General features: G+C 37.3%; 2 protein-coding genes across 8 annotated transcripts; one reads left to right on the plus strand and one right to left on the minus strand.

The window, feature by feature from the left end:
• The first annotated feature begins 255 nt into the window (after positions 1 to 255).
• LOC133527791 (MICOS complex subunit MIC27) lies at positions 256 to 23,434 on the plus strand. Of its 7 annotated transcripts, none has more exons than XM_061864982.1 (7): positions 256 to 339; positions 491 to 651; positions 786 to 952; positions 2,706 to 2,815; positions 10,115 to 10,250; positions 10,406 to 10,619; positions 23,304 to 23,434. In XM_061864982.1, exons 1-6 carry the CDS (start codon positions 271 to 273, stop codon positions 10,576 to 10,578), a joined length of 816 nt encoding a protein of 271 aa, XP_061720966.1. In that variant the 5' UTR covers positions 256 to 270; the 3' UTR covers positions 10,579 to 10,619; positions 23,304 to 23,434. The 7 variants fall into 7 exon arrangements, with proteins under 7 accessions (XP_061720966.1, XP_061720960.1, XP_061720997.1 ...); XM_061864976.1 differs by having other exon boundaries at positions 10,406 to 10,578; XM_061865013.1 differs by lacking the exon at positions 10,406 to 10,619.
• On the minus strand, positions 23,425 to 26,371 carry LOC133527630 (probable ATP-dependent RNA helicase DDX23). Its single transcript, XM_061864719.1, has one exon. The coding sequence runs from the start codon at positions 25,990 to 25,992 to the stop codon at positions 23,476 to 23,478; it is 2,517 nt and encodes an 838-aa protein (XP_061720703.1). The 5' UTR covers positions 25,993 to 26,371; the 3' UTR covers positions 23,425 to 23,475.
• Positions 26,372 to 27,952: the final 1,581 nt, after the last annotated feature.

The raw sequence follows: 27,952 nt of genomic DNA on the forward strand, positions 1-27,952 counted from the left end.
GATAAAGTGATATAGAAGATCGATCCTTCGCGCCTACCTTTTTCAAATTTGCCGCTTTATTCTACTGACAAAGCTGGCTTGCCAAAGTATATGGTCAAAATTAGCATGATCAGCGGTTAATTAAAGTTCTGACCGCGGTATATTTGTGGCTCGTGGCTCGGCTCGCGGCTCGTCTCGCCACTCGCACGTGAATATAAACGCGCCATGAGCCACACAGGCAGTATGACTTAGTGCTTTAGCCAGACCAGAAAGACGCAGAGGTAAAAAGGTATGTCTATCACTGTCAATGTCAATCCGGATCGGTCGCTCATCGTTCGGATTTGGTTCGGATCGTTCCGAGTAGGTGAACAAATTTAGTTATAAATTGATTTTATCGGCTGAATATATGTAATTTTAATAAAAGTTATTCTTAACAGAGGTAAATATTTTTACGATACGCTTACTGTAGAACACACATATTTGTAAATTACTTTAGTCTTATTTTGTTTAGATGCTACGTACGGTCGTGTTTGGTTCAGGTGTAGTAACTATGATGCCGTCGGTGAATGCTGCTACTCCCGTTAAGAACGAGCCAAATGAACCAACGAAACCTGCACCAATGAGGCCCTCGGAACTACCAATTTATGAAGCACCGCATGCTGAATACGGCGAGTATGTAATTGTTTTGGGCACTTAGCGCTTGTGTTATATAATTCTGACGAATTGATTATACACAGGTAACAGGAAATAAGTTTAGTTCCGTTATATTTATCGATTGATTAAGTGATATTTTATTGTTGTACCAGATTTGAAGAAACCAAAAGGCATTCGAAGAAATCTGGCTATATAAGGACAGCACTGCAGGGTCCTGTGCGCGCGGTCCGTGAGCAAATACAGACGGTGTGGACTCACACGGACTCCATCAACAATGCTGTGCATGACAACTTTAATGAATTCCAAGATAGGACTCAATGTAAGAAGTACTATTATGATATCAACTTTCAGAATATAACATACATAAGTGAACATTTTAGTATGTACACGTAAATTGAAATTACTGGTATGTGATATTTGTTACAGTAGAAATGTTGACTGTAGATAAAATAATAATAATACATTATACTTACGTTATTTGTATTAGAAATAACTCTGCAGAAGTAAGTACTTTATAAACTGTATTAAGTACCCAATAACTATATGCAATAAAAAATATTGAATTCAATAAGAACAATTTTGACAACAAATTTAAACAAAAGTAAATCTGAACTAACTTCAGAGAGTAGGTAATTTTATAATAAAGACTGCTATCATTTTGTGAATTCAGAATGTATAAACGAGCAAGGAGTATATACACAAATATATATGGATGCTAACAGAAAATTATAGGATATGAAAAATATAAAACTAATATGTTAAGTTGGCCAAATCTGGCTTTCCCATATTTCTTACATTTGGACTGCAGACATACAGCAGTGGCACTGGACAGATGTTTTCAATGTTTTAATTTTATTTCCCATATAGGTATACAAGATACACTTATGTCCGTCAATGTACATTATTGTTACTTATCAGTATGCAGTAATTAACACTTATACATATTTAGTATCTACTCTTTACGTTACAATGTCACATCACAATCTTCCCACACATTTTTATCTGTTAAATAATCTGATACTTTATAGTAGGCTTTCTTAGTTAAATTGGTTTTTATAACTCTTTTAAACATATGGTATGGTAAATCTGTTATGTAACTAGGTATTTTGTTGTAAAAATGGATCGATTGTCCTACAAATGACTTCCTAACTTTTGCCAATCGTAGCCGCCGCACTGCATGTTTTCCTTTATTTCTTGTATTATAGTTATGTATGTCACTAATTTTTGGAAGATCTTCATAATGCTTCCTGGCGTACATAATAACTTCATAAATAAAGAGCGACGGCAATGTTATAATGTTTACGTCTCTAAAAAGGATCTCTTAGCGATGTGCGTGGTTTTAGATTATAAATTGCTCGCACTGCTCTTTTTTGAAGAACAAATATGCTCTCCACATCTGCAGCTCTTCCCCACACTAGGATTCCGTACGACATCAGATTATGAAAATAGCTATAATATACCAATCTTGCTGTATCTACATCTGTTATTTGTCTTATTTTTCTAACGGCATAGGCAGCAGAACTTAATTTACTACTTAAGCTAAACGATCTCTATAAAAGCAAAAATCTAAATTAATTTCCATAAGAAAATGAATGTATTTGATATTTATCATCCATTAAGGATGTCACGGAGCTACGGTTCTAGTTCCATTAAATTGGTTTAAGTCAGAAACCTAAACACAACTTCCTAATATCTTATCTTCATACAAGCCAGGCCAATTTAGGCCCTTTTGAATTTAGAACTTTTTTTAATCCTATAAGAGTTTAATTCACAAAATGAATTTGTACCTGTACAAGTACATGGGGACTTACGATGTTAAATCGTGTTTCATATTAAATTAACGTATACTGCTAATAACACATTCTAGAAAAACCAATAAAGATAGATTTCCTATTCCTAAATAGTAATATAATAAATAAATGTCATGATATCAACTGGCAGTAAAGCAAAAAGCATTACTCAATCACATACTCTCAACGCCCCACGGCCTCGACCGCTGGTCGTGTGTGTGCAGTCTTTGGCCTTACTGAATATAAAAACTATCTTTTTACACAAGTCCTATTTGATTTCAGGGATTGTTAGATATCTCCGTGAAGAGGAAAATAAGCAGGTGCGCACCGGTGCCGTGGTCATTGGCGGCCTCACGGGATTCATCTTCGGGCTTCGAGGAGGGATAATCAGGGTAAGTAATCATTAATTAATTACTAATCAAACAAACGTGAGATATTTCATATATGGGTCAATAACAAATAAAGGAAAGATATAATAATAATAATAAAGACGTTTATTCAAAAAGTTTAAATATAGATACATAATAAAAGTACACAATAATGTTTACAAACTAATTGAAAGGGAAAGTGGCTCAGCTAATGTCTGACTCGGGGTATGGGGTCTTTTTCCGGGGACCCGAACCTGAACATACACATCCCCTAAACAGTTGATACGTAAAATTCAAATCATAATGTGTAGAGACAATAGAAACTAGCAATGCCACAAAAACGGCAGGTCATTAAATTGCGCCGCACGTTTCCCGCGCTTACGCTTCGAAATGCCGAAACCACGTAATTATTGTGCAGTAGATGGGTGTAAAAATCAAAAAACAAAGGATAATTTGTGTCCCACCTGAAACGTTTAAAAATTATGTTGAAGAGTTAGAAAAAGTATTTTTAAATAATTTTGACAAGTCATAATGGATCGGCCTTGTAGCACCGTACACGGAGAGAAACATTTAGTTTTTTTTTTTATTTATTTTTTTATTACATACACACAACCATCGTTACAGGATATCCTAATTCGACAGTATGGAATTAGACACACAAAATAAAATAATTACATAGGTATACAGTAAATAGATTAAGTATTACAAACTACAGTAACACAATACATACAGCGTGGCCCTTGTGAATTCGCTCAAAGAACAAAGAAACAAATCTAACTCGATCGCTACTCGATTAAGTGTCCGAATTGCGCGCGTAAAGGGGGCCTGGCGAACGAGTTGCGTTCGAGTAGGAACAAGTAAAAAATATTAATCATTAGTAAAATTTTAGTGAATCCCAGGACAAGGAGATTATACTAACGGTTATAAACCAGTTTTACTATAGTATTTTATGCAACAGTTGTATAAGAAGGGTCAAAAAAGGCGAGTGGCGTGAGTTGCATGGCATTGTAAAGGAATACGCCACGAGAATTTTTTGACCTACTTATACAACGTTGAATACAATATTTTTCCTACGAGTCAACAAAAATAAATCTTAATTTAGGTAAACAAATTACAGCAAAAGTATATAGCCAAGACGCGCGAGCATACCTTGTTACGCGCCCAGCCCGCCCCGGACCGCGGCCGGCCGGTCCGCGACACCTCCTCGTAACTCATGAGGCCCTGGTACTTGCTACTTGCTAAATTAATTTTTTGGACAGTTTTTTCTCAATTTTGGCCACCGTAGCCTACGGAGACTAACAAGCAACGCTAAGCGGTCTTCGTAGTCTATGGGTGTTGCTATATTACGGTGTCACATGCGTGTTTCTGACTTATGAAGTAATTATTTTTACTATGCAACCAAATGAATATTTTGTACGTTGGCAGCAATGCACTTAGTTTAAAACTGTATTCGTTTTGGTTTTGTTAGGTTGGTAGCCATTAATCGCAGTAACGTTATAGCGATTAAAAGCACAAGAGCTTTTATGAGAAATAGACAATATAGACTTTTCTTGAAACCTTTTATGTATGTTCTTATATTCGTGTTAATGAGTAGAGGAGTAGGAAAATAGTATTTTTCCTACTCCTCTACTGTTATCTGTCATTTATGCATAGGAAAATAGTATTTTTCCTACTCCTCTACTGTTATCTGTCATTTATGCATTCATTAACACGAATATAAGAACATACATAAAAGGTTTCAAGAAAAGTCTATATTGTCTATTTCTCATAAAAGCTCTTGTGCTTTTAATCGCTATAACGTTACTGCGATTAATGGCTACCAACCTAACAAAACCAAAACGAATACAGTTTTAAACTAAGTGCATTGCTGCCAACGTACAAAATATTCATTTGGTTGCATAGTAAAAATAATTACTTCATAAGTCAGAAACACGCATGTGACACCCGTAATATAGCAACACCCATAGACTACGAAGACCGCTTAGCGTTGCTTGTTAGTCTCCGTAGGCTACGGTGGCCAAAATTGAGAAAAAACTGTCCAAAAAATTAATTTAGCAAGTAGCAAGTACCAGGGCCTCATGAGTTACGAGGAGGTGTCGCGGACCGGCCGGCCGCGGCCCGGGGCGGGCTGGGCGCGTAACAAGGTATGCTCGCGCGTCTTGGCTATATACTTTTGCTGTAATTTGTTTACCTAAATTAAGATTTATTTTTGTTGACTCGTAGGAAAAATATTGTATGCAACGTTGTATAAGCAAGTCAAAAAATGCTCGTGGCGTATACCTTTACAATGTTCGCCTACGCCTTCGGCTCCGGCTCACATTGTAACTCACGCCACTCGCCTTTTTTGACCCTTCTTATACAACTGTTGCATAAAATACTATACTAACACCAAAAAATTTGTACTTTTTGGAGAAACAACACTGTTTACTAAAAACAAGCAAACTTTTATTTGAATTCAATAATGTGATGTGTGGTTTTTAACATTAGACAAGAATAGTTATTTTTTTATTTCCAGTAATTTTTTTATGGATTTTATTATACCTTACTAGCTTACTAGGAATTGTTAAAAAATGACATGGAATTTATTAAGCCGAGAAGTTTTATCTAGTGTATTGTTTCTTGGTTTTAGTAATCCCATGACTAAAATTCACATTGGTTTGCTTGGAAACAAGAAGCACTCATATTTTCAGTAATATTTTTACTAGAAATTACAAATCTATAGAATAATTCATGGGATTCAGTAAGCTGCGATTTAATTTCAAGTACCCATAATTGCAATGTACAGATGCGTCTGCACTGAGCCTGATCCAAGCGATCCAAACGCTATCGAAACACACCACACATATTTAGATCCCGTAAGAAACAATCACTTTTACGTGATCTAAATTTGCGTGGCACGCTCCAATCGCGCTTGGATTGCTTGAATCAGGAGCAGGGGGCCTACCGCAAAAATCGAAGTTCGTCAATTGCGGGCATTTTCTCTGTCACTCTAATGACGTCTTAGAGAGAGTAAAAGAGAAAAATCCCCGCAATTGGCGAATTTCGGTTTTCGCGGTAGGCCTCCAGGTACGTGTACATCTGTAAATTGCAATTATGGTTACTTAAAAGTCGATGGCCCTATTTTACATGTTTCTTTGTTATATGTCCAACGTAGTTAAAATTAGACTTAGTCATAGCGACATGACAACGTTCAAATTTCAATTCGTTAAAAGTGAAACCTAGAAGTGTAATAATGAGCTAGTGAAGTGACACTTGCATAGCTCTTCAGTATGCACTTTTACAGGGTACAAGGAGCTAATAGGGTTCTTTCCATCTACAAATCTTAGGGCAGAATTGTATCCCAATAAATTCTTTTGGATTATAAGAACATGTTAAACTACTTTTAGGGGACCTGTAATGACCATATTTTTGTAAATATTGAATTTAAAATATCTTTTGGCACACGTCACGTGACCAAACTCGAAACGTCATTGAAGATTCTGATGACGTCACAACTCTCGGATTGATACTGTTGACAGTTAGGCGATAAACAACAAATGACAAATTAATGTCAGTTGACAGTTCGTATCTGCTTCGTGTGTATGTAGTTAACCGTAAACTGTGACGTCACACAATTTTCAAAGAGCGTTTTGGGCGCGAAAGCATCTGTCAAAATATACATACATACATACATATAATCACGCCTATTTCCCGAAGGGGTAGGCAGGGACCACGGATTTCCACTTGACATACCTCTTTCGCTTGCTTCATTTTCATGACATTCCTCATACACGCTCGTCGGTCTAGGGTGCTCTTGTCCTGGCCTTTCTTCAGGATTTCCCCGATTTGATCAGAGAAAGTCCGCCGAGGTCTAACCCTTCCAGCTCCCTCTTCTACTTCTCCCTTATACACTCTCTTTGTTAACCTTCTTTCAATCATTCTTTCCACGTGTCCAAACCATCTCAACATACCTTTCTCAATTTTTGTCACTACATCTTCGTTCAGTCCACACTCTTCCCTTATCACACTGTTCCTAATTCTATCTTGTAATTTTACACCACACACACTTCTCAACGCTCTCATTTCCACTGCATTCACTTGACTCTGATGTTTCTTCTGCCATACCCAACTTTCGCTACCATACTTAAGTGTAGGCACCAACAGCCCTCTATGCACAGGCAACCGTGTCAAAATATATTTTGTTAATTTAACATATTTAAAGCCGTTTTTAGTATAAACGTTGAATTTTAGGGCAACTTTTAGTTAATATAGAACGTAATACAAGCGTTTCAAAAAATTGGAAACAACCCTATTGTTTATATGTTGACAGCTACTCTTTGAATAATAGGAAAAGATAAATTAAATCTAAGTAAGGATAACAAAAAAAAAGAAAAAAAGAGTAAGTAGATAGGTAAGGTAGGTAAGGATGTAACAAGACGTGAATGGAATAATTAGCTGTAAAAACAAAACAGGCAATTAAAGTTTAAATAAAATATCGAATATTTAGTAATGAAGTAACTTTATTTAAAATTAGATGACAGTTCTTCACCTAGAAATATATAATTAATTGAAACAAACCTTGGAAAATTCAGACAAATCTACGATAACGTTTGAAGATCGATTGAAAACAGTATTATTTATTATAACCTATTTTTAAAAAAGCATCTGTCCCTCAGAGCATAAAATAAATTTATTTTTAAGTTGTGCTTGCATTTCAGACAGCGTAAGCTCCTTTGCAAGTTTGCATTTTATTTTTAATATTAAGTACTTACATTAAATTTAAATATAATCAGCTTTCACAAATGTAGGTGTCATTCCGTTGCCGAACTCAGGCAGCAACCGCACGTTTCGCCTCACTTCAAAATGAACCGTTCATAAAAGGCTCAATTTGAAGTGAGCAGTAGTGTCACATTTCGCTGCACTCCACATTGAGTCTGCCTTTTTAGGGTTCCGTAGCCAAATGGCAAAAAACGGAACCCTTATAGATTCGTCATGTCCGTCTGTCTGTCCGATTATGTCACAGCCACTTTTTTCCGAAACTATAAGAGCTATACTGTTCAAACTTGGTAAGTAGATGTATTCTACGAACCGCATTAAGATGTTTACACAAGAATAGAAAAAAAAAAACAATAAATTTTGGGGGTTCCCCATACTTAGTACTGAAACTCAAAAAAACTTTTTTCATCAAACCCATACGTGTGCGGTATCTATGGATAGGTCTTTAAAAATGATATTGAGGTTTCTAATATCATTTTTTTCTAAACTGAATAGTTTGCGCGAGAGACAGTTCCAAAGAGGTAAAATGTGAACCCCCCCCCCCCCCCGTAACTTCTAAAATAACAGAATGAAAAATCTAAAAAAAATATATGATATACATTATCATGCAAACTTCCACCGAAAATTGGTTTGAACGAGATCTAGTAAGTAGTTTTTTTTAATACGTCATAAATGGTACGGAACCCTTCATGGGCGAGTCCGACTCGCACTTGGCCGCTTTTTTTAAAACAGGGTTCAGTTTGAAGTGAGACGATACGTGCGGACACTGCCTGCGTTTGGCAACGGAATGACATGTTTACACTTTCCAATAAAAATATACTTATATCTATATTACTGTCCGATTAGCTTAGCTTTGTAATTAATTTAGATTTCAAAATAAACCCTAAAAAACTAACACACAAAACAAAACTTAGCAAAAAATACAGAAATTATACTGGGAGAAACCCCATGACTTTAGCAAGTCCGCCGTTAATAAGTCTATGCCAACTAACGAACGACACACCACAGCACACACACAATTTTTTTTGGCACAATCACAATATTTCTTCGTTTTGCCGATGAGGTTACATGCAAACTGGACGAGTCATGGATAGATACTGGGTACGCGTGCGGGGGGAGGGGCGGCCGGTGCGTTTACGAACCTTGTTATTAATACACTATACTAATATTTATAAAGCTATTTTACTATTTACGGAAATAAGAATAAAACTCATAAGAATCAGAAACGGATTTGTTATTATAAGATTATCAATTAAGTATAGAAATTAGAATTGACTCTTAATTATTAATACTCATTTGTAGCCACCTACTTTAATAAATCCCATTTGTATTATCTAGTAATCTTTACGTACTGGAGCTAGTACACCATTTATAAACTCAAAGAAAGTTTTATAGAATTTGTACAACTATGTTATTCCGAGTAAAGAATATTAATTTCACGATTAAGTAAGAAGTTCACACTTAACTAGCAAGCTATATATACACAGCAATCATTAAATAGAATCGGTATCACGGGATTGGCCAACGGGTTACGGCGGGATAGCGGAGCGTTCCCCGGAGAACGGGGTCAGGAATGAACCTCCGGCTGTCTACGCGAGAACACGCGCGGCCAGGATAGGTTTAGCGGGATCGGAGCACTGGGGATAACCTTCCCGGCCAACTACGCGAGGACACGCGCGGCCAGGGAAAGCTATACTACGGGGGACGGGAAGGAAGAGTCCTGCGGCTATCTACGCGAGAACACGCGCGGCCTATTCAGGACTCGGCCCTACGGGAAGCCCGGCCCGAACGCGAGAACGCACGCCGCCACACTGGGCTGAGCAGCCGTTGTTTCAAGCGCGGGCTCGAAACATCGACTGGCTATCGCTATCTAGATCATCTGCTAGCTCCTCGGGTGTGAGGAGTGGGTAGCCTTCCCATCCTTCCATCAGGATTTTTGGCGGTGTGGTGTTCGCCGTCAATTGGGGCCTTTTAGGCGTGGCTTCTACAAAGTTGGAAAAGTGTGGGCCTTTCTGCGGCTTTGAGGCTGGTTGGCTTCTCCGCTGCAGTGGTCCTGCTTCTTCTCTTCTTTTAAAGGCTATCGCTACTTGGTACACGCCGCTTATATAGGTGCGCGGCGCCGGTGTCCGCGGGGCAGGGGCGTGACCGCTGCTCTCAGCCCGCCGCGCGCCGCGCTCGCGCCCTGCTAGTCCGGTCGCCGTAGCGTTGTGACGTAGCCGTGACGTCACAAACATATTTGATTGAATAATAAAAAATATGGTTAATTTGCAAAATTCGTATTATATATCGTATTACAATAATCATCATAGGTACGTACAAGTCTTACGACCCTATCGCATTCTTACGATGACGCGTTGGCACGTGCCTCGCACGGCAGGCAACCCAGTCTCGACTCTTTGTGCGCGTACTTATGGTACATTTCGTCTCATCCTGAGCATCAGGTATTATTATTAAGATTTTGTAGGCTATTATAGCGTAGGTATTTTCGCTTGTGTATGGGAATGATGTATCTGTTACGTAGTAACTATTTATTAATCTGTGCTCATATGCCATTGTAACGTGTTTCAGAGAGTCTTTTATGCTGGCCTGGGTACCACTGCCATGGGTATGATTTGCTTCCCCGAGGAAACAAAAGAATTCTCCAAGAACAATGGAGCACGAGCAAAACAGTATATCAACATTGCATACAACTTTCTCTATGGAGGTAACTATTTAATCTCATGTACAATATATACGAGTATGTACTTGTTTAAGTGATGTTAGTACAAATATGCACAAAATTTTGTCATTTAGATATTCAAAAATGTTGATCTATATTTTTTAAATATAATAGCCAATGTATTTTTATTGTTTGTGTAGTAAAGCCAGGTGACCCTCAACTGGAAGTTCATTTCCCTGAGCTGTCATTTCCCAAAAACCTTTCGGAGTTTGTGGACCTGAGTGCCTCAGTGGCTTCGTCCGTGAAGCAGGCTGTCATGCCGCCGCCCACTAAGGAAGCTGCTGATCCAAAAGCAACAGAAAAAAATAATTAGGTGGATTATTCAGTCAAGTATCAATTTAAGAATGAAAATGGGTATTTAGCTTTGTTATTAAAACTTTTATGTGTTATTTTTTCATGTTTCGGGTTTTATTTATGACTATTTCTTATTATGACATGTGATAGGCTTGCTCCTTTCAACTAGATACCTTTTTTTTTGCTTGATTATGCTGTGTTGCGTTTCTGCTATGCGTATTTTATGCTGTGGCGATTATTTTTCATAACAACTTATAGAAAACTAAAAGATAACTAAATAAATAAATTATAGATAACTAATTTGGTGATCTGTACCCCTAGTGTAAATTTTATCGACATCATAACGTGACGAACGCGTTTGCGTTAAGTCTCATTTTGTATAGGATTTAGAGTTTCCAAAACGTCCCGCTTGGCGCGCTCTTTCTAAATCCAATACAAAATGAGACTAAACGCAAACGCGTACGTCACGTTTCAAAATCGAATTTATTTACACTAGGGGTACTGAGACCGGAATAATTATTGTGACATTTGTTAACTGTCATAGGGAGTTCTCATTTATCAACTACCTATACACATATATATCGATAAAATGTAAAACACAAAATATTAAAAAGTTACCATACCAGAAAAATGCATACAATATGTGTGTAGTTATATTCAACAGTCTTTCTGATGAGCGAAAGCAAATTGATAGTAACCAATTTAGTAATAAGATTACAAAATGGCTGTCTGACAATTGCTTTTATACCGTGAGGGAATTTTTAGAGCATACATTATTAAAGCAAAATTTTAAGAAGCAGAGATTATGTATATTTCTTTACATATTATTTTTAATTTATTCTACCAATGACTTTTAAATAAATTATACACGACATCAATTTTGTAATTTGAGTTTCAATATGAAATTTTAATTTATCGATGTTAGTTTTATGTATTCTTGGACATTCTATTATTTCATTTTCAAATTGTTACAAGTGGATGTTTTTTTTACTATGAAAAATTTAGCCACTGTTTTATCTTCTTAATTTTTGTATAATGATTTTTTTTATGTTAAACTTATGAATTATTTGAATGTCGTGTCTTCGACTGAATACTGATACTTAAATGTAAAACCTTTTCTGTTATCATCTTGTACAGTCGCCATCAGATATATCGGAGCGGCCGAGGTACTCAAATATTTCTGAGCAGCAATAAATTTCAATAAATTCTTTACAGTAAATGAGGTCAATAACATCTGAACATCCAATTCACCATAAATATATGAGCAGTGGTTTTTCAATTAAATCTGACCACACAACGAGACAATAATATCTGCACAGACAGGGTGATCATAAATATCTGAACATTTAGGGAAAATATACCTTAAATCACTTAGCATACAATCGTACAGATGTAGTGAATATTCCTTTTACAAAATAAGTAGGTATACAAAATATAAATCTGCGAAAAGCAACTTCACGGTCTTGTTACAAGAGACACATTTGAATAAAATATTTTGGCAATTCACGAAAACGGTAACATACTGTCATTGCATATGTGTGTCTCACGTTTTGATCTGTCACTACGTCATTAATTCCGTGCAAGTATCAAATGTATATATATGTAATATTGAAGCTGCCAAATTAAAATAGGTACGAATGCTTTTCAATATTTCATCTACTATTGCGTCGGTCACCATGGCCTAGCGGATTATATACCGTTGCGTCAGGGTTCAAATCCTCAATTGTGCTTATTTTTTGTATTTTGTTAAGAATTCATGTTCTTATTTTTATTTTAGTATTTTTATTTATTAAAAACTAAACAATCTTAACATCAAAATTTATAGAAACTCGTTACTTTTCAAAACTACAAAAAAAAACATAGTGAGTTCAAGCCTCCGTACCGCTCAATTTTCATGATGAGAATAGAAAAAAAATACAAAAAGGGTCTTTCATGTTGTATTAACGGCCATACATTGCTACTTTAAAGGGTAAAAACTCAGAGCTTTTATAACAGGAGAAGGCTTATCCGTCATTTCCCGTACAAAAATAGTCTGCCGTTTTTTGCGGGGGAGGGGTATGTCAAATGTATGGCGATTCGTACGTAACGTATCAAGCTACGTCAGATAAACGTTACTTCATACAAAAATCTTGATAAATTTTCAGGATTTTCGGCAGAGGGGTAAGCTATGAAAGGCGGCTCCCGTTATGAATGCTCTAAGGGTAAAAATGTATTTATCATAGATGGCAAGTATTATTTATTTATCGTATGGCGTTTACACACTGGTTTTTACAATAATGATTACATATTCATATTCATTACTGAGTTCGCTTCTTTTTTTTTAATATATAGCTCCAGTGTGCGCTGCGAGGTTCGGAAGGAACAGTGCAGCTGCCAGTTTTGTTGCTCTTTTAGCACCACCCGGAGGTCACGTGTAGGGTTTCTAGGGGTGCTTCCTACGGACGTAAAGCAACAATCGACCTCCATGGTGACCGCCATATCTGAAAGAGTCACTGAGTCCGGGCGACTCATGCATGCCGCACGTTTCGCACAATAAGAGGAAGATAAGGACGCCATTAGTATCACGATGACGTCACGCTCTACCTCAGGCAGTGTATGTATACACCCTACATCCAGCAATCTCTTTTTAGTTTTGACATTGACAAAACCGAATGGTGGTTGTGTTGAAAATGTATTCGAGCGTAGTAGTACCTACGTTAAAGAATTTTAAATCATATGCCAAGTGACTTAAGGTATATTTTCCCTAAATGTTCAGATATTTATGATCACCCTGTCTGTGCAGATAACTTTGACGAGTTGTGTGTTCAGATATTATTGTCTCGTTGTGTGGTCAGATTTAATTGAAAAACCACTGCTCATATATTTATGGCGAATTGGATGTTCAGATTAGGGCTTCCAATCTCGGTATACCGAGATCTAGAAATACCGAGATCCCGCACGATTTTTCACTCCCGCTTACTGCGGGATTAGACATGCGGGATCCGCGGGATTTGCGGGATTGAAAAGTATAACGGGGACACATGCTTTTGCGAGCGCTGTCGCTCGGACACTGACGAGCGAGACGACGGCGGCCGGCGGCGCGGCGCGCGCAACGCACACGGACTACGCATGCGTGAAAACTAACAGCTAAGATGCGTTGCGCGTGGTCGCCCGCCTGGTTAATCGTTCGATTGTTTTTGTTAAGAGAACTTATCTTAATTGATTTCTTATTTAATGTTAGTTTGTTAAATTGAATTGAAGTAAATAAACTTTAATACAACTAAATAACGCTTTGAACATGTCTAATTCAAATACAGTAGGGTATAAACAATTTCCTTCTTCTAACAAAATCTGGACGACGTTAGCTCACAACGCTCTTAAGTCAATAGTGCCTACAAGCGTAGAAGCAGAGCGAGCGTTCTCTGCTGCCGGTTATCTTGCCAACAAGATACGAAGCAGTTTGGGTGACGAAACGTTAGGGATGTTGTGTTTTCTGCGAAAACATTTCCAAAACGCAAAGTGATTGCAGTACTTTTAACATTTTTGTACTTTTTTTAATAAATGCTATTTCATGCTATGCTTTGTTTCACTAGGTCACCTACCATGCTTTGTTTCACTTTTAACCTTTTTTTATCAACAAACGCGGGATCCCTTTATACCGGGATCCCGCACCAGAAAAAAATCTTGGTCCCGCCGATACCGAGATCCCGCAAGGGCATGCGGGATTGGAAGCCCTAGTTCAGATGTTATTGACCTCATTTACTGTAAAGAATTTATTGAAATTTATTGCTGCTCAGAAATATTTGAGTACCTCGGCCGCTCCGATATATCTGATGGCGACTGTACCATACGTATTTAATTTAATTTAATTTATTTATTTATAAAATAATAATTTTACACGTCACAACATTCAAATTACAATGATAATTTATTCTACATATAAAACAATAATTTGGTTAAAAAAAATTATAGTTTATAGGTATATCACAACACATGCATAATTAATTTGTATTGGAGTCCGAGTATGGATGTTTAACTGCATATTTTATTACATACTTATATGAAATCGTGCAACGAATAGTAGGCAGCAGAGACTAAGTAAGATTTCAGTTTCGTTACAAACAAGTTATTGTTTCTAGCAGCCTTTATGTCATCGGGCACTTGGTTGTAAATTTTCGGACCGATGTAGTTGAGGCACTTTTTAGCCTTAGCCAATCGCGTACGAGGAGCACGGAGCTCCTGGCCACGCCTATTCTGGCAAATAAAGAAATTCTATTCTATTCTATTCTGGTAATACCCGTCTGATTATATAACTTTGCAACATTTATTAATACTACATTGTTTATGTACGAAAGAAGTACAGTTCCGCCAGTTCCTTTCACTTGGATCATGCACCAACAAAAACAGCTTCACTCATTATTTGGCCTTTACTTACTTATTTTTAAAAAAACTGCTCACGTCTAGAAGCGGCCACGATTTCGAGCTGTTTCTAGTTAATTTTAAAATATCTACACCTAATCATATAAAGACAAGATAAATTGGTTCTAGTGCTGTTAATTTATAATTTATATTTTTTACTTTTAGTTTAGTATTTATAATGAGTTATTGCATTTTGAGGGTTTGGTAATGTTCATTTATATATATATATATATATATATTAGTTTTAGGTTAGTATTTTTAATAAGTTGCATTTTGAGGGTTTGGTACTCATAGGCAGCTAGCGCACACGAGGCCACGATTTGCTGGTTCAACCGCCAGGCTTTGTAAATGACTATATAGCTCGAAAGTTCTTGTTCTTTCCTACTGCCTTCAGTAATTAATTATTTGCTTGTCTGCTTTATATGTTATTGATAATGATAAAGGAAAGCGCGCTAAAGGCATAACAACTCTTCATGTGTATAAGTGCAAGCTAAAGCTAATCTTTAACTCTATTTTCTAGAGACTTCATATTAATCGCCTTCCAACAAATCTGCACACAACTCACTCAAATTAAGTCTCAGGATTACTCTATCTATAGAAATAATAAGCTGGAAACTCGTATACACCTCCATTGTGAGATTGTGACCTTCTAAAGGCTCTCTTATAAGTCGACGCATATATCGTTTGCACGTCGAATGTTATTGAAGGTTAAATGTCCGAAAAATCGGTTTTTCGCGGATATCAAACTTTGTGTTATATCCTTCCAATGTTGTTTACATCTAGGAATAGAATTGTACAGCAGTACTTAAAATCTACCTCTTTCCTGTAGTAATACCCAATGATAAGGACTATAAAGCTTATTATTCTGATTAAACCCGAATAAAGGAGTACACAATTTATCTTTTTCAACACACATGCTCAAAACGACGTTTTTATTCGGTCCAAAGTACTAATCCGTAATTTGGATATATACAATTAAGGTCGTTTTCTGAAAAAAATATATATATGTAATTATCTCTTGAAAAAATAGTAAAAATTACGTGCGAGATTGCGACAGTTATCAAATTTATATATTTCATGTAGAAGTTAATAATGTTTAACATATATTTCTTTCAAAAATTAAAATCGGGATGATCAGTGTGAAAAACTCGAATTTGTAACATCCCATAATACTTTATCTTAATACAAGCATAAACGAATGAAGTATATTGTGAACGCAATTTTTATAAATTTGAATTTAGAATGTGACGTATTGCACTATAATAATATTTATGCAACAGTTGTATAAGAAGGGGCAAAAAAGGCGAGTGGCGTGAGTTACAATGTGAGCCGAAGGCGTAAGCGAACATTGTAAAGGAATACGCCACGAGCATTTTTTGACCTACTTATACAACGTTGCATACAATATTTTTCCTACGAGTCAACAAAAATAAATCTTAATTTAGGTAAACAAAACAAAAGTAAGTATATTATAGCTAAGATACGCGAGCATCCCTTGTTACGCGCCCGGCCCGCCGCGGCCCGGCCGGTCGGCGACACCTTCTCGTAACTCATGAGGCCCTGGTACTTGCTCCTTGCTAAATTCAATTTTTGGACAGTTTTCTCGATTTTGGCCACAGTAGCCTACGGAGACTAACAAGCAACGCTAAGCTGTCTTCGTAGTCTATGGGTGTTGCTATATTACGGGTGTCACATGCGTGTTTCTGACTTATGAAGTAATTGTTTTTACTATGCAACCAAATGGATATTTTGTAAGTTGGCAGCAATGCACTTAGTTTAAAACTGTATTAGTATTGATTTTATTAGGTTGGTAGCCATTGATCTCAGTAACGTTATAGCGATTTAAAGCACAAGTGCTGTTATGAGGAATAGACAATATAGACTTTTCTTGAAACCTTTTATGTATGTTCTTATATTCGTGTTAATGAACGCATAAATGACAGATAACAGTAGAGGAGTAGGAAAATGCTTTTACAGTACATATGGTGCTACTTTACCGCACTAGTGCGAAAATTAGCATATTACGTTACTGTGTCGAACATTTAAAAGGCCATATGTACTGTAAAACGTTGTCCGATACATGTGCGAATAGGTAATAAGCAACTCGTGTCGATTTAAAACACTCCCTTCGGTCGTGTTTTAATTTATCGCCACTCGTTTCGTATTTCCTATTTTTCACACTTGTATCGTAATGTACTATTTCAACACACTTGCTCAAAACGACGTTTTTATACCACCGATTTTTGGCTCATAATCCTAGTATTAAACACGCGTGCCTTTTCAGTATATTGGAACACTCGTGATTTTTCATTATACCTATTATCCGACTGAGTTAAGAAGGTAACTGATTGCTAATAATATGCATGGAAACGGAGCCTTCTTAATTTGGTCGAGTAATACATTTTTTTAACCAACTATTAGGTTTCAAATGTTAGTTCAAAGAGGTTTTATCTCACCAAACATAATTTATAGATTAAATTATTATTAATGAATAAACATAATATTTTACCGATTTGATCTCCATCTGTCGAATAGAAATACGAAAATATTAGCTTTTTTTTAATTTTTAGGGTTCCGTAGCCAAATGGCAAAAAACGAAACCCTTATAGATTCGTCATGTCCGTCTGTCTGTCCGATTATGTCACAGCCACTTTTTTCCGAAACTATAACAGCTATACTGTTCAAACTTGGTAAGTAGATGTATTCTATGAACCGCATTAAGATTTTTACACAAAAATAGAAAAAAAACAATAAATTTTGGGGGTTCCCCATACTTAGAACTGAAACTCAAAAAATCTTTTTTCATCAAACCCATACGTGTGGAGTATCTATGGATAGGTCTTTAAAAATGATATTGAGGGTTCTTATATCATTTTTTTCTAAACTGAATAGTTTGCGCGAGAGACCCTTCCAAAGTGGTAAAATGTGTGCCCCCCCCCCCCCCCCGTAACTTCTAAAATAACAGAATGAAAAATCTAAAAAACAATTTATGATATTTATATATATATATACATTGCCATGCAAACTTCCACCGAAAATTGGTTTGAACGAAATCTAGTAAGTAGTTGTTTTTTAATACGTCATAAAATTAAAAAAAAAAATTATTTTTATCAAACCCATATGTGTGGGGTAACTATGGATAGGTCGTCAAAAATGATTTTTAGGTTTCTAATATAATTTTTTTCTAAACTGAATAGTTTGCGCGAGTGACACTTCCAAGGTGGTAAAATTTGTGTATGTGTATGCCCCCCCCCTGTAACTTTCCTCGCAAGTGTGTTGAAAAACGTCGTATGAAACGCGTGTGCTCGCTTATAGCTCGCGCGCACAATATCGCCTCGTGTGTAATGACCAACTTAGCACACTTGTATCATAATGTACTATTATATTATTAACATATATGAATAACATATATATTTGGAAGGCATATTATATGCCCCTTATTGGAATATGCCATCCAAATTTGGAATCCATATTTCCGAAAAGACATTAATCTTATTGAAAGAGTCCAAAGAAGAGCAACAAAACTGGTTCCATCTCTTCGCAAACGATCATATGAGGATAGGTTAAAGGAATTGGGCTTGACAACCCTGGAGCAGCGAAGGCAACGCGGTGACTTAATAAAAACATACAAAATATTTACAGGACACTACAACAACGTACCCGCATTGAGTGATATTTTCACTCGGAATATGTGATGACGAAATGTAACATTCAGTAAGTTATGTTTATGAAGAGTGAAATAAGTATTGTGTTTACGTACATGACAAGGTGTAACATCGTTATGGGATTTTGTTTATAATTTCAAACGCGTTTACGTTCTACGGGCGTTGCGATGTGTCAAAAGTTCATTCTTAGAGATTTTAGACTATATTAAATGTATAAACAGGCCCTATAGATAGATATATGTAGGTAATATTGACGTTAATGCTTTTGGTTAAGAATTACAGATGGCGCTTCAAAATGGATACACAAAAGTTTTCGATTAAAGCTCCTAGCCAGTGTGACTTTTTCCGACATCGTTATATTTCAACCAATTTATACAAAACCTTAACAACTTATATAATATATACCTAAACCTTCCTCAAGAATCACTCTATTGATAAATTAAAGTCGTATGAAAATCCGTTCAGTAGTTTTTAGTTTTGGAGTAGTTTTATAAGGATGTTGGGATGTTTTCAACCTACAGTCAAGAGACATTACAGGCGCGGATACAAGGGGGGGGCCATAGGGGCAATGGCCCCCCCCTAAAACCCTGGCTCTCACATTACTAAATTGAGTAAATTTTATTTTTTACCAAAAATATATGATTTTCTCAAAATGGCCCCCCCCCTAAGCCAAATCTTGTATCCGCGCCTGAGAGACAAAGCTATTTCAAAGAAGAAGCACCAAAATTTTCCTTTGAGACTTTAAAGGTTTTAGACAAGAACGATAAATTCTTGGTTTGATGTTTTCAACCTAAAGTCAAGAGCCAAAGGTATTTCAAAGAAGAAGCACCAAAATTTTGCTTTGAGACTTAAGTTTTTACGCAAGAGCGATTAATTCTTGGTTTGATGTTGTCAATATACAGTCAAGAGACTAAGCTATTTTAAAGAAAAAAGCACACAAAAGCGCTGGTGGCCTAGCGGTAAGAGCGTATGACTTGCAATCCGGAGGTCGCGGGTTCAAACCCCGGTTCGTACCAATGAGTTTTTCGGAAATTATGTCCGAACATATGATATTCACCAGTCGCTTTTCGGTGAAGGAAACCATCGTGAGGTAACCGGGCTAATCCCAATAAGGCCTCTAGTTTAACCCTGTGGGTTGAAAGGTCAGATGACAGTCGCTTTCGCAAAAACTAGTGCCTACGCCAATTCTCGGGATTAGTTTCCAAGCAGACCCCAGGCTCCGATGAGCCGTGGCAAAATGCCGCGACAACGCGAGGAAGAAGAAGATGAAGAGGATTATTGAAAAGTTTTAGAACTACAAACATTTCTACGAATGACGAAAATCATGTTGGTTTAAGGAAATTAATTCTTTATTCAAGACATACTAAACTTAGCGCTAAGAGATTTCAGCTCTAGATATAAATAATATCATATTTCACATTGAGTAACGTACTCTTGAACCAATGCTTTTTCTTGTTTTAATGGAGAAATATAATTCTCAATTCAATTATGAGTATCTAACCCCAAGAAACAAAGTTTCTTGGCATAAGTTCTTTAAGTATTGCACTAAGACACTTAGGTTCAATTTAAATAATACAATACTTAAAACAAAACGTAAACGCTCTTGGTGAGAATAATGAGCTTTTTAAAAAAAAAACTTTTTATAGCTCGGATAGAGAATTTAATTTTTTAGCTTAAATCTTAAATAATATACTTTGAAATATTTTATATCTTGACGCAAGAATTTTATTGTTTCCTTATATAGGAAACACAAAATGTCTTGACACAAGAGTATTTACTTGGCTGGAGAACTATTTTTTTCTGTGTAGAAGGAGATTAGGTATATAGAAAAATAAAAATAAACTACCCAGCTACGTCTTTTCTTTCATAGTCAGGTAGAACTTTTCAGCCACCCCTCGTACTTAATTGAAAAAAATCTATTATTCTATGGTACTACAAAATATGATTTAATTAAGGGGTGGACCGAAAAAAAAAAAACTGTAAACTCCAAATGAAAATCCGGCCAACTTCGAGTCGGACTCGCACAGGAAGGGTTCCGTACCATTATCTATAATAACCGGCCAAGAGCATGTCGGGCCACGCTCAGTGTAGGGTTCCGTAGTTACTCTTCCGTCACAACAAGCTAAACTGGAGCTTAAAGTATAGTAAATTGTTAACCAAGGGATGAAACGGTACCTTTCACCCGAGTTAAACATATTTAATAGGCAAATTTGCATAATCAGTACCTAATTAAAGTAAGTCTTTTTACTATGAAGGTAAAACTTTTTGCGATAACTCAAAAACAGCTAAACTGATCATGTCCGCTATAGTTTTCATTTAATGTCTTTCTTAAGCTCTACTTCTACGATTTTTTTTCATATTTTTTGGACCTATATTTCAAAAGTTAGAGGGGGGGGGACACATTTTTTTTTCTTTCGGAGCGATTATCTCCGAATATATTCACTTTATCAAAAAATGTTTCTTGAAAACCCCTATTAGTTTTGAAAGACCTTTCCAACGATACCCCACACTCTAGGGTCGGAGCGAAAAAAAAAATTCACCCCCACTTTACGTGTAGGGGAGGTACCCTAAAAAAAATTAAATTTTTAGATTTGATTGTACGACTTTGTCGGCTTTATTGATTTATATGTATATCCATGCCAAATTTCAGCTTTCTAGCACTAACGACCACGGAGCAAAGCCTCGGACAGACGGACATGGCGAAACTATAAGGGTTCCTAGTTGACTACGGAACCTTAAAAAGCGATTTCTAATTTAGGCAATCGTCAGTTTTTTTATTTGTTATTTTTTCTGTACGAGTGATAGGCAGTTTCTTCCTAGCGCATTCAGTTGGCGGCTTTTTACGGACCAGTTTTTAGGGTTCTGTAGCCAAATGGCAAAAAACGGAACCGTTAAGGATTCGTCATGTCCGTCTGTCTGTCCTTTTATGTCACAGCCACTTTATTCCGAAACTATAAGAATATACTGTTCAAAATTGGTAAGTAGATGACACAAAAATAGAAAAAAAAAACAATAAATTTTGAGGGTTCCCCATACTTAGAACTGAAACTGAAATTTTTTTTTATCAAACCCATACGTGTGGGGTATCTATGGATAGATCTTCAAAAATGATATTGAGGTTTCTAATATATATTTTATTCCAAACTGAATAGTTTGCGCGAGAGACACTTCCAATGTGGTAAAATGTGTGTGTGTGTGTGTGTGTGTATGTCCCTCCCCCCTGTAACTTCTAAAATAAGATAATGATAAAACAAAAAAAAAAAATATGATGTACATTATCATGCAAACTTCTACCAAAAATTGGTTTGAACGAGATCTAGTAAGTAGTTTTTTTTAATACCTCATAAAATTAAAAAGAAAAAAATATCATCAAACCCATACGTGTGGAGTATCTATGGATAGGGCTTCACTTCACAATTTTTTTCACTTTGGAAGTGTCTCTCGCGCAAACTATTCAGTTTAGAAAAAAATGATATTAGAAACCTAAATATCATTTTTGAAGACCTATCCATAGATACCCCACACGTATGTACGTCTTCAAAAATGATATCGAGGTTTCAAATTTCATTTTTATCTAAACTGAATAGTTTGCGCGAGAGACACTTCCAAAGTGGTAAAATGTGTCCCCCCCCCCCGCACCCTGTAACTTCTAAAATAACAGAATGATAAAACTAAAAAAAATATATATGATATAAGTACATTACTATGCAAACTTCCACCGAAAATTGGTTTGAACGAGATCTAGTATTTTTTTTTATACGTCATAAATGGTACGGAGCCTTTCATGGGAGAGTCCGACTCGCACTTAGCCGCTTTTTCATATTTGTCTGCATCAGCCCCATCACCCGGAACCGTTAATGTTTTTTGGCTGTTTCATTTTTTTGATTTGAGCCCAATAAGTTGAGAGAACGGCACTGCAGGACGTTTAAAGCTCTTACTCTATGTCAACTACCAAATGCGATTTTTATACGAAGGATTAAGGAAATTCTATGATTTTCGACTTGGCCTAGAATTAAGTAACACACATTCTCTGTAACTTTAATCCTAACCTTCGTACGAAGAACTGAACCGACTTTCATCGTAGTTCTTTAGCCGCAAATCTACCCCAGTTTTTACAATAATTATGACAGGTACTTATGCGTCGATTTCGCAAATTCTATTAGCAATCTTTGTGATGGGCCTTGTTCCTAGAGGTCTGCCGCTTCGAGGCCTCTTTTCAAGAGACAACATGCTAAATTAGTTATTTATTATGAAATGCACTAAACTTCGAGGTAATTTTCAGTGTTTCGAAATCAGGCATGTATGTTGTACATTTTCTTGCTATTTGGAAAATACCATTTTTCAGTGATATCTTCTATTGTAACTATCCGATGTTTGTTTCTTATTGTGTATATCCGGTGTAACGTCACACAGCGTAAAACCAGAATTATTTATATCGGAATGTATAATATAATAATATTTTTTATCGCGGTCAAAAAGCCGTAGCCATCGTGCTCAGAAACAAAATTACAGAGCGGCTTGAAATTTACAGTTTTGTTTCGGTACAGGCCTTAATTTACCCTGATAAGATGGATTTAATTTAAGTTTTGGTGTACCCAAAAATGCCATTTCTGGGTACACCAAAACTTAAAGTGTATCATAATGTAGGTATATTTATTTGGATTAATTTCTTCTGTTTCAGTTACATACATATGACGTCCTATTTGTGACAAGGAAACCTTTGCTACAACTACAGCGACCAAGAAATGTACTTGTATTCAGTTAAGATAGTCTTTCAGTGTCATTTAAATAAAACATCGTCATAATCATAAACCAATTATTTTATTTCATGACCCATATAATGTAAACTTGACTTAAGCAAATATCATTTCCTCCCGTCTCTTTTTAGTGACCACTGTGCCGGGCTTATGCTGAGCCTCAGGGTGATTCATCAATTCTGGTGGGCAGGTAGAAACGGAGCTTTGAAGTAGTACTTGCTTAAGATCATAGAATAAGGCTGAATCCTCCTTTGTAACAAATGAAACAGCTTTGCCGGTTTTACCGGCACGACCAGTACGGCCGATACGATGTGTGTAGTCCTCAATCGTTTTGGCCATATCATAGTTAATGACCATGCTAACATCCTTGATGTCAATACCACGACCAGCAACGTCAGTTGCCACAAGAATGTCTTTGGTTCCATTCTTAAGACTTGCCAACGCGAAATCACGTTGCTCTTGCCCTTTCCCGCCATGTAGCGTGCAAGCGTTGAAGCCGAGCTTCTCAAGACCTTTAGCCAAAACATCAGCTCCTTTCTTCTGGTTTACAAATATAATTATTGGGGGTTCAACATTGCGTTGCAATATCTCTGTCAGCTTCCTACGCTTCTCGTTTTCACCAATCATGTAAACTACTTGTTCTGTACGATCAACTGGCTTTCCTACAGATCCTATGTAGACAATAGCTGGTCTTCTGAGATAGCTCCTAGCTAAGCGCTCCACAGCAGGAGGCATTGTAGCTGTGAACATGACAGTTTGTCTGTATTTCTTTTTGGAATTATAATTTGCGAGTAATACAGAAGCATCTTCAGCGGCGTCAGTGTCAGGTTTAATATTGGACACAGGCATATATTCAAGAATTTTCTGTACATCGGGTTCAAAGCCCATGTCTATCATACGATCAGCTTCATCCAATACTACATAAGTGCAACGATTCAAAACCAGGTATCTATTTTCCAACACATCAATTAGTCGACCAGGTGTAGCAATGACAATTTCACAGCCTAACCTGAGCTTAAATCCTTGTTCCTCTCTGGAGAGGCCTCCTACAACAACAACTGAAGTGATACCTAATGGCACTCCAAACTTATTTGTTTCTTCTTCTATTTGTTGTGCCAATTCTCTTGTAGGTGCTAGTATAATAGCATATGGTCCTTGATCAGCATCTTCCATTCGTTCATTTTTGGGCAGGGACTGAATCCAAGTTAGCAGCGGTATCAGGAATGCCAATGTTTTACCTGAACCAGTCTCAGCTACACCAATAATATCTCTGTTCTGCAGACCAATAGGAATGGCTTGACGTTGAATAGGTGTAGGGCTCTTGTATCCTACCTTATTTATGATGTCCATGATATCACTATGAAAACCAGCTTCTTTCCATGATCTGATAGGATTTGGAATTTTCCCACCTTTGATAGTAATATTATAATCTTCTCTGAAAATTCTCCAATCCCTTTCAGTCATTTCATCTTGATCTTTCTCTGACCAATGTCTGTCATCCCATTTTTGTTTGTCTTCTTTCTTTTTAACTTTTTTGAGACGAAGTTTCTCTTGTTCTTTTTCTAATTCTGTTCTACGTTTTTCCAGAAGATTTCCATAAAATTTACTGTGGTCTTTCTTTTGAGCTTTAATATCAATACCAGCTATGTGCCCACGACCAAAAAACTGTACTTGATGTCTATCTTTATACAAAGCATTGTAATCATTTGATGTATCTTCAGAAGCATCCCAATCAAACACAAATTTGCGATCATTTAGTCGCCTCACCCTCCTCTTCTTTTTCACAATGCCAAGATAGCGAGCCTTTATGGCTTCTTCTTCCCGTTCTTTATCTTTAGTTTTACCATATTCTTCATTCTTTTCTTTTTTGTCATCTCTACGATCTGTTGTTGATTTTCTTTCATCATACTTACGGTCCCTTTCTCTGTCTCTATCCCTTTCCCTCTCTCTGTCTCTTTCACGCTCTCTCTCCCTGTCTCTTTCACGGTCTCTATCTTCCCGGTGTTTCCTATCTTCATCCTTTTTAGAGGGCCCTGTAAGGTCAATAGTTGTTATAGTAGGCTTGGCCACATTAGCCTTCAATGCTTCGACTTGTTCCCGACGTCTCTCTAGAGCAAGAGCAGCTCTTTGTTCTTTTGTTAGGAAAACTGGCTTACTCCTTGCTTCTTCTTCAGCTTTTTTCTTAGCCAGTAATTCTTCCAAAGACAATGGTTCACGTTTGACAGGCTTTGAGATTTCTTCCTCCGGTTTATTTTCCTGAGAATCTTCATTTAATTTACCATCGTCTTTTTTACCTTTAGGTCTATCTTTATCTTCATGTCGTCTCTCCTTCTCCTTTTCTTTTGCGTCTCGTTTCTTTGGGCTTCTGGATCGCGCGCGATCTTTTCTATTGGGGCTCCTGGAGCGGGCACGATCTTTTCTGGTAGGGCTACGAGACCGGTCGCGATCTTTTCTTACGGGACTTCTAGATCTATCTCGATCCTTTCTCGGGCTTCTAGACCTTTCACGACGCTTTGTCTTTTCACGATGAGACTCGCGGTCATCATAACGTTCTCTTTCACGTCTCTCCCGAGATCGTGACCTGCGCCTATCCGGGCTCCTTTCCCGACCCATTTCTAGTACTCCAAATCTTTAATCCAAATTTTATCTCGCAAAACTTTCATGAAATTACAAAATTAACCAAATGGCCGTGATAATATTCAAGGAATTCAGTTCAGTAGTACCAAAGAGCATATAATCACTACGTTCTAAGTAGTACTTAATGTAGTACTCTGACAGAACATAGCAAAGAGCATTAGGCGCAACAACGCAGCGTACAGACTACAAATAAACCTAATTTTACCACAGATTATATTTCTCAACATTATGACATGGACACAGCCCAGCATTGAATTTACATTCACGGCTCTATCTAGTGTCTCGGCCACAGTTTGTAAGCTCCACGAGCTAATGTACACACTCTCGGCTCGCAGCTCGTCTCGTGTCTCTGCCACAGCCCCTAAGCTCGTCGAGCTAATCAATTTTAAACACAAGCGGCACGGTATAAGGTTTGAACTTTTTTAACCGAATGCGAATGTAAACAGCAACCGCGCGAGTCCTTTTGACTCGTGCCCAAAAAACCGCTCTGGCCGCGAGCCCGGCGAGCGGCAAGCCGAGCCACGAGCCTTCTGTTTATACACGCGTCTCATAGCTTGGCTCGCGGCCAACGATTATAAAGTAAGCTCGCGGCGTGGCTCGCCCTTCGCACGCGAATGTAAATGTGCCGTATTATTCCTAAGTGCCAGTTACATCCACACTTCCCGATATCGGGCCCGAAATCAGTTCCGATGTTGGGCCTGATAATCGTTTTCCGTTTCACGGAATATCGGTATATAAAAAATACTTTTTAATAAGGGCCCTCCACACTCGTGCGCGAATCGAGGCGCGAAGCCGCGAACGCGAGTGTAGATGGCCCTCGCGTCAATTTCGCAGATTGTTCACGCCTTCGCGCCTTATTCCCCGTTTTTTGTCGATATTTGGCCCGCGTCAAAGGAGACGCGAAGCGCGAACTTGCAAGACTCCACACTCCCAATCGCTTCGCGCCGCGATTCGCTCACGAGTAGGTTAATCAGTTAAACTGTCATAACCTTTTTGACGACCAGTCTGGCCTCGTGGGTAGTGACCCTGCCTACGAAGCCGATGGTCCCGGGTTCAAATCCTGGTAAGGGCATTTATTCGTGTGATGAGCATGGATATTTGTTCCTGGGTCATGGGTGTTTTCTATGTATTTAAGTATTTATAAATATTTATATATTATATATATCGTTGTCTAAGTACCCTCAACACAAGCCTTATTGAGCTTACTGTGGGACTTAGTCAATTTGTGTAATAATGTCCTATAATATTTATTTATTTATTATTATTTATTATAACCTTCTATGGCGGCTACTTGGTTATATTCGGTGCGAATAGGTGCGAACTTCATCAACCAAAAATCAATTTGACAGTTCCCAGTATGAATCAGTGCCTTGCCGCAAACTAAATCCGATCAGCTGACGCATCGGCGCCATCTTTCCGCGAACCAAACTGCGAAATCGCCGTGAAGTTGTGCGAGTGTGGAGTCTACGTCAACGTCGCGGTATGTTCGCTCCGCGAAGTCGCGCCGGGATTCGCGCGCATAGTCTGGACCCCTCCAGACTTTAGACACTGGAATAAGCTGTGGTTATCTATAATAGGGTTGTTTCCAATTTTTTGAAACGCTCGTATTACGTTCTATATTAACTAAAAGTTGCCCTAAAATTCAACTTTCATACTATAAACGTCTTTAAATAACAAAATATATTTTGACAGATGCTTTCGCGCCCAAAACGCTCTTTGAAAGTTGTGTGAAGTCACAGTTTACGGTTTGACTCATAACTACATACACACGTAGAAGATACGAACTGTCAACTAACATTTGTCATTTGTTGTTTATCGCCTGTCAACAATATCATTCCAAAAGTTGTGACGTCATCAGAATCTTCAATGGCGTTTCGAGTTTGGTCACGTGACGTATGCCAAAAGATATTTTGAATTCAATATTTACAAAAATATG

The sequence above is a fragment of the Cydia pomonella genome, chromosome 1 (genome assembly GCF_033807575.1).
Source record: "Cydia pomonella isolate Wapato2018A chromosome 1, ilCydPomo1, whole genome shotgun sequence".
In the NCBI taxonomy this organism is placed as follows: Eukaryota; Metazoa; Arthropoda; class Insecta; order Lepidoptera; family Tortricidae; genus Cydia; species Cydia pomonella.

Excerpts from the sequence above, each read along its gene's own strand:
- LOC133527791 (XM_061864982.1), top strand. The coding sequence starts at position 271 with ATGTCTATCACTGTCAATGTCAATCCGGATCGGTCGCTCATCGTTCGG. Across the intron at positions 652-785 it reads CCGCATGCTGAATACGGCGA|ATTTGAAGAAACCAAAAGGC; the intron begins GTATGTAATTGT and ends TTGTTGTACCAG. Across the intron at positions 2,816-10,114 it reads TTCGAGGAGGGATAATCAGG|AGAGTCTTTTATGCTGGCCT; the intron begins GTAAGTAATCAT and ends AACGTGTTTCAG.
- LOC133527630 (XM_061864719.1), bottom strand. The coding sequence starts at position 25,992 with ATGGGTCGGGAAAGGAGCCCGGATAGGCGCAGGTCACGATCTCGGGAG.